The sequence below is a fragment of the Helianthus annuus genome, chromosome 6 (assembly GCF_002127325.2).
Source record: "Helianthus annuus cultivar XRQ/B chromosome 6, HanXRQr2.0-SUNRISE, whole genome shotgun sequence".
NCBI lineage: Eukaryota > Viridiplantae > Streptophyta > Magnoliopsida > Asterales > Asteraceae > Helianthus > Helianthus annuus.
The window spans coordinates 99,464,012-99,469,563 of NC_035438.2; the positions used below are offsets into that span (position 1 = coordinate 99,464,012).

The 5,552-nt window shown below is 37.3% G+C and overlaps 1 protein-coding gene across 1 annotated transcript; it reads left to right on the forward strand.

The window, feature by feature from the left end:
• Positions 1-376: 376 nt before the first annotated feature.
• Positions 377-5,282, forward strand: LOC110927304. Its single transcript, XM_022170966.2, has 5 exons — positions 377-1,074; positions 1,153-1,874; positions 2,459-2,548; positions 2,897-3,499; positions 4,967-5,282. The coding sequence occupies exons 1-5, from the start codon at positions 978-980 to the stop codon at positions 5,048-5,050; spliced, it is 1,596 nt and encodes a 531-aa protein (XP_022026658.1). The 5' UTR covers positions 377-977; the 3' UTR covers positions 5,051-5,282.
• The last annotated feature ends 270 nt before the right edge of the window (positions 5,283-5,552 follow it).

Below are 5,552 nucleotides of genomic sequence, written 5' to 3' on the forward strand. Positions count from 1 at the left end.
ATTTTATTGGGTTTCCGGTTTTCTTTAAAAAAAATTACTTTAGAGCATTCACATCCAACCCACCATATTTTCACCCTAAATTACACTAAAAAACACTACATTTTCTCTCTCCTTTTCAATTAAATAATATTTTTTATACCTTTATCATTACCTTTTCTCTCTCCTTCACTCACAACCACTTTCAAAATATATTAAAAAATTATAGAGGGTGAACAGTGTCCCCCCAAATATACAGATGAACAGTAACATTTTCTCTCTCCTCCAATCACAACCACTTTTTATACTCTTTATATTTTAAAAACATCACACACATATTTTTGATGTCATGGATGTGAATGCTCTTAGTCTACATGTAATACGTTGCATTTGATATCTTTCAAAGCCCAAAAAGCCTCACCCCTCACACCAAAAACACACCAACACAAACAATAAAGCTTCCGGAATCCCTTCTTTCTCCCTCGTATCTCTCTCTCTCACTCACAAACAATTTCTTCTTCTGCAAGCACAATCAACGCTGGTTATTTCGACGTCTCTTCCTCCACCTATACATACATCCTCTCTGTATCTATACACACATCACAAACGCCAATTCACACAACCTCTTCGTCTTTTTTCCTATCACACAACCGAATTTCACATCCTCATTTGCAGTCAATCGCTCAATTTCACTGTCAGCGGAACCACCACCGGCGCCGTGTTAGGGTTTCTTCGAGTTTCTTTAACTCTGGCTGGTATTGCAAATTTACATTCGACGGAGAAACCCTAGGGCTTCAATTTGTGTGTAGTTATGGTGTTTTGATTTCTTCGGTTTGGTATTTGATCATTGATTTTGTTTGTGTGATGAATGTTTGTTGAACATTTAAGAGTTCTTGTTTGGAACTGAATTTGTAGTGTGTATTAAGTTTGAGGTGGTTAAAACGCCCAAGTTTTAGAAGGCATCGTTCATAGTTGGGTTTATATGATGTTTGGTACTAGTTATGGAAAGAACTGAGCCAACGTTTGTTCCGGAATGGTTGAAGAGCAGTGGAGGGTTGAATACAACGTCTCACCAGTTAACGTCTTCGTTGAAATCTGGTAAATGCTATATATTTGTTTGTTTTTTGGTTATAAAGTTGTTGATGATCGACTGATGGTATTGTTTTCTTGATGTAGATGAACAAGGCGCTTCGAAACCGTTGAGAAATAAGTCGTTGGATAAAGATCTAGGGCGAGTTTCTGATAAAACGACTTCTTCGTATTTCCGCCGTACTTCTATTAGTAATGGTTCGGTTAATTTAAGGTCTTACAGTAGTTTTAATCGTAACCATCGTGATAGGGACTTGGATAAGGACATATTTGAGTTTAGAAATAAAGAAAAATCAGAAAATAGGCATGGGAATTATTCTGATTCTTTGGGTAACATTTTGCCAAGTAGGTTTGAGAAAGACGGTTTAAGACGGTCGCGCTCAGGTGTAACCATAAAACGGGGCGAGTCGTGGCCCAGAAAGGGAGCAAGTGAGTTGACCCTGGTCAACAAAAGTAGCCACGTCAATGGTGGATCTTTACTTTCTGGTAATATGAAGACATCTTTTGAGAGGAATTTTCCTTCTCTTGGAGCAGATGAAAAACAAGTGGATTCCGATATAGGACGGGTGTCACCTGGATTAAGCTCAGCCATTCAGAGCCTGCCAGTTGGTAATTCAACTATGATTGGTGGTGAGGGATGGACCTCGGCTCTGGCTGAGGTGCCTGTGATTGTTAGTAATAATGGAAATGGATCTAGTGTACAACCTGCTCAACAAAATTCAATTTCCGCAACCACAAGCTTGACTGGTGGTCGGAATATGGCAGAAACGTTGACTCGTGGTCCTCCTCGGACTCAGACTGCTCCCCAGGTAGCATTAATTTTATATACAGTCATGCACTATTTGGAGTTTTGATTTGCATTTGTAACTGATTTTGTGAAGTCATGATATCAAAGTTCTAGTACTGAGAAAAAGATTATGCTTTTGAGTATCTGGTCAAATAATCAGTATTGGCTAACTAGTTTCATACAAGCCGCGCAACAAAGTTGACTGTCTGATTACTGGTCTTTGGATAAACCAATTGTGCTGATGAATTTCTGATTATATAGGGGTTAACTGATTTGTTTTGGATAACCAGTTATACATAGAAATTAGGTTTATCAAAGGACAACTTAAAATAACTTTTCAGCAATATTGTTTATTTAAGTTATTGACTTTTACTCCCATTTAGCAGAACCTCTATTTTCTCTGTAATATTCTTATGTGGTCGTTGTATCTTTGAATTCCCTTAATAATTAGATTTTTCTAACACTTGAAACATTTGATTGCATTACCCGGTTTGCTATAAATGATTTTCTTATTTTTCTACTTTTAACTATCATATATTCACTTTTTAATTGGACATCCAAACCGCTTCTAATGGTATGTGTCCATTTGCTCTCTATTCATTGTAGTTGGCTGTTGGAACTCAAAGGCTTGAAGAGCTTGCAGTTAAGCAATCTAGACAGTTAATTCCCATGACTCCTCCCATGCCTAAAGCACTGGTAAGAGCTTTTTGTCCTCCATGTTGATTTTGCATAGTCCATGTATGTTTCGGTTTCTCTTTTGTAAAATCTGTAGAATTTCTTCTGTTATACGTACCTATGATTGTTACACCGTCTTTGGTGTATATCTATAGAAATTCTTCTATTTGAAGAAATAATAATATAGATTAGTCGCCCATCCTGACAACACGACTCACACATGTTTATACTTGTGAGCCTTTACCTTCTACCACTTAAAATGGAAACAACGCTTTAATCACTTTCTATATTAGAAAATTAGAAACTGTGAACAAAAGACCTAAACTGTACAATCTTTGTTTTTATCTAATTTTCTGAACATTGTTTCAGGGTTGTGATAAACCAAAACTGAAGATTGGACAATCACAGCTTATCACCAATCCACGCACTCCTCGATCCGCTAACGTGAAGCCTGATTTCTCAAAGACATCCAATGTGGGAAAACTTCTCGTTCTCAAGTCTACGAGGGAAAGGAATGGTATCTTACCAACTGCAAAGGAGAGTTTGAGCCCTACAAGTGGTAGTAATTTACAAAATAGCCCTCCCTTGGAGGTTGCATCTGTTCCGTTGAGCAAGCCTGGTGTAGTTGTGTTGGATAAGAGACCCTCATCACAAGCTCAAAGCCGGAGTAACTTTTTTAACCTTATGAGGAAGAAATCCATGGCTAGTAGTAATTCTTCTTCTGTTGCCCCTGATACTCGTGAACCCATGGTCCCTGATACTGGTGGGTCGGGTCCAGCTGTGGTCCAGCAGTCCAGTGATACTAAGGTTGATGTGACATGCAACAGGGATGCTGTTCACGTTCAGTCAGGCCCTGATGTCATTCCTTACTCAGAAGAAGAAGAGGCTCGGTTGTTGCGGGCAATGGGTTGGGAAGAAACTGCTGAGGAGGAAGTTCTCACTGAAGAGGAGATTTCTTCTTTCTACCAACATGTAAGTATGCTATATGACTTTTTAAATTTTTGTTAGGGTTTTTCTAACTTGTGCCATAAATGCACATGTTAAGAATCATTCATTGCAGCATAATATTTCCAAAATATATGATAGTGAGATCATGATCGGTGATCCGTTAATTTTTTTTCTTTCCAATTCAACCCTTGTACAAGTTGATTCAATATTACCAAAAAATATCCCTAGAATAAATTTATTTTTGAGAGAACCTTTTTTGGAAATACATGTACATGAAATGGTTCGTAACATACCCTTTTTTATTAGCTTAATACGCATTTCAAAAATGGTTCGTAGCATACCCATGGCTTTATAGCCTAGTGGCATCTTGGGGGCGAGATAAGGCTTTGGGACCAAGAGGTCCTGGGTTCGATTCCCACAAGGGGGTTTTCCCATATTTATTAGGTTTCCTTCTGAATTGGTGTTGCATTATGTCTAGTGGAGATGGATATGATCAGGTGGTTCCACTGGTGGCACAATGATACTCCAGTGGTCCGTCAGTGATCCTAATTTGCCGTTCAAAAAAATGCATTTCCTTTTATACTCGGATTCAACTTAACATAAGGCCATAATGAATGCCCTAATGGGCATTTTCCGCCATATCAATATCATAACGCCCCTTAAAAATTGTGTATGGTTAATGCCCCTTAATGCACTTATTACATCATTACTTTCCAATTTTGTTTTCCTCATTGGGCATTATACTAGAAATGCCCCTCCCTCTTCATGCCCCTATAAAGCCCACAGAGGTGGTGTTGGGGGCATTATCAAGCCACTTCACGCCCCTATAACGCCCATTACTCATGGGCTAAATGGGCAATTCACTTAAAACATAATAATCAAGAAAGTTGTTAATCAAAACAACGTACCATTATAAAAGGTTAAGTTTTGCAAGGGTTCTGTATACATATATGAGTTCTCATATGCAACGATTTGGTACACATTGTGTTTATCTATGAAACTAATGTGTTTACAGTCGAAAGTGTACGAGCCCTACTTTTTCCATAAACTTTAAACACCAAAGGCATGTACTTTTTCTATTTGCTTTTAAATGCCAATAGCATGTTTGTGTAGTAGAGGTGGCAACATGGCGGTGGGTGGGTTGGGTAATAGGTTAGAACAAGTCATTATTGTACTACCCGGTCAATTGGACAGGTTGGCCGGGGGTGCGACTCGTAAACACATGTTTGCATCTTTTTCCTGAATATTATAAATAGCTAGTGTGTTATGGCGGTGAGATATGTTTAGAAAAGTTATATTCTTACCATGTTATTTAACATTTCCTAATAAAGGGTTTTAGGAGGTTTTATGCAGGTAAAATTTTAAATGCATCTTGGATGACTTACGGGCTTGTTTAGCTCATGTTTTTAATTAAAATTTCCAGCTTAATCTGTTTGACCCGTTTTCTGTATGTGTGTTGACTTATAAACTTTTGGCTGATGATCTTTGCAGTTGCTGAAAGTTAAGCCGACCTCAAAGGGGGCGCAGCCGAAGCTGTTGATGCCAACGTCGTTCAACTCTAAGCTGGACTCTTGAAGACATTGTTTTCGGCTTTAGTTCTTTTTGTTTGTTTTCTTGTTTGGTCAAAGATCTGGATTTGAAATCCTTGCAGTTGAGGAGGAATAAGTACATAACATATGGGTCCAGAAGGTTTTTATGGTTTTGAGACGGGTTTAGGGTTTTATTAGGGGATTTTGTGCAAAGAAATTTGGGGATCTTGTTGGGATTTTTTTTTTATGAAAAGAGCAGGAAAATTAGATTTTTACAAGGTTCTTGTTTCTTTATTTTTTTTATTTGTGCATCGTTTCATATCCTTATGTTTTCTATTTGCATAAGAAATTGTTTGTATTATATTTTTTTGAGACACTAACTGATTATTTTATTTATTATTATTAAATGAAAAAATGATTGTAATAAATCATTTAATTAATTAATTACACAAAATTTAAACAAATATAACTTAACTTTTGTTTTTGAAGTCTTATCGAGAGTTAAAACCAGACAAGGAGTTAAACTTCTGATTTTGGACAATGACGGC

Bases quoted from the DNA above. Each gene is read 5' to 3' on its own strand.
- LOC110927304 (XM_022170966.2), top strand. From the start codon at position 978: ATGGAAAGAACTGAGCCAACGTTTGTTCCGGAATGGTTGAAGAGCAGT. The intron at 1,875-2,458 runs GTAGCATTAATT...TATTCATTGTAG, and splicing joins GGACTCAGACTGCTCCCCAG to TTGGCTGTTGGAACTCAAAG. The intron at 2,549-2,896 runs GTAAGAGCTTTT...ACATTGTTTCAG, and splicing joins CTCCCATGCCTAAAGCACTG to GGTTGTGATAAACCAAAACT.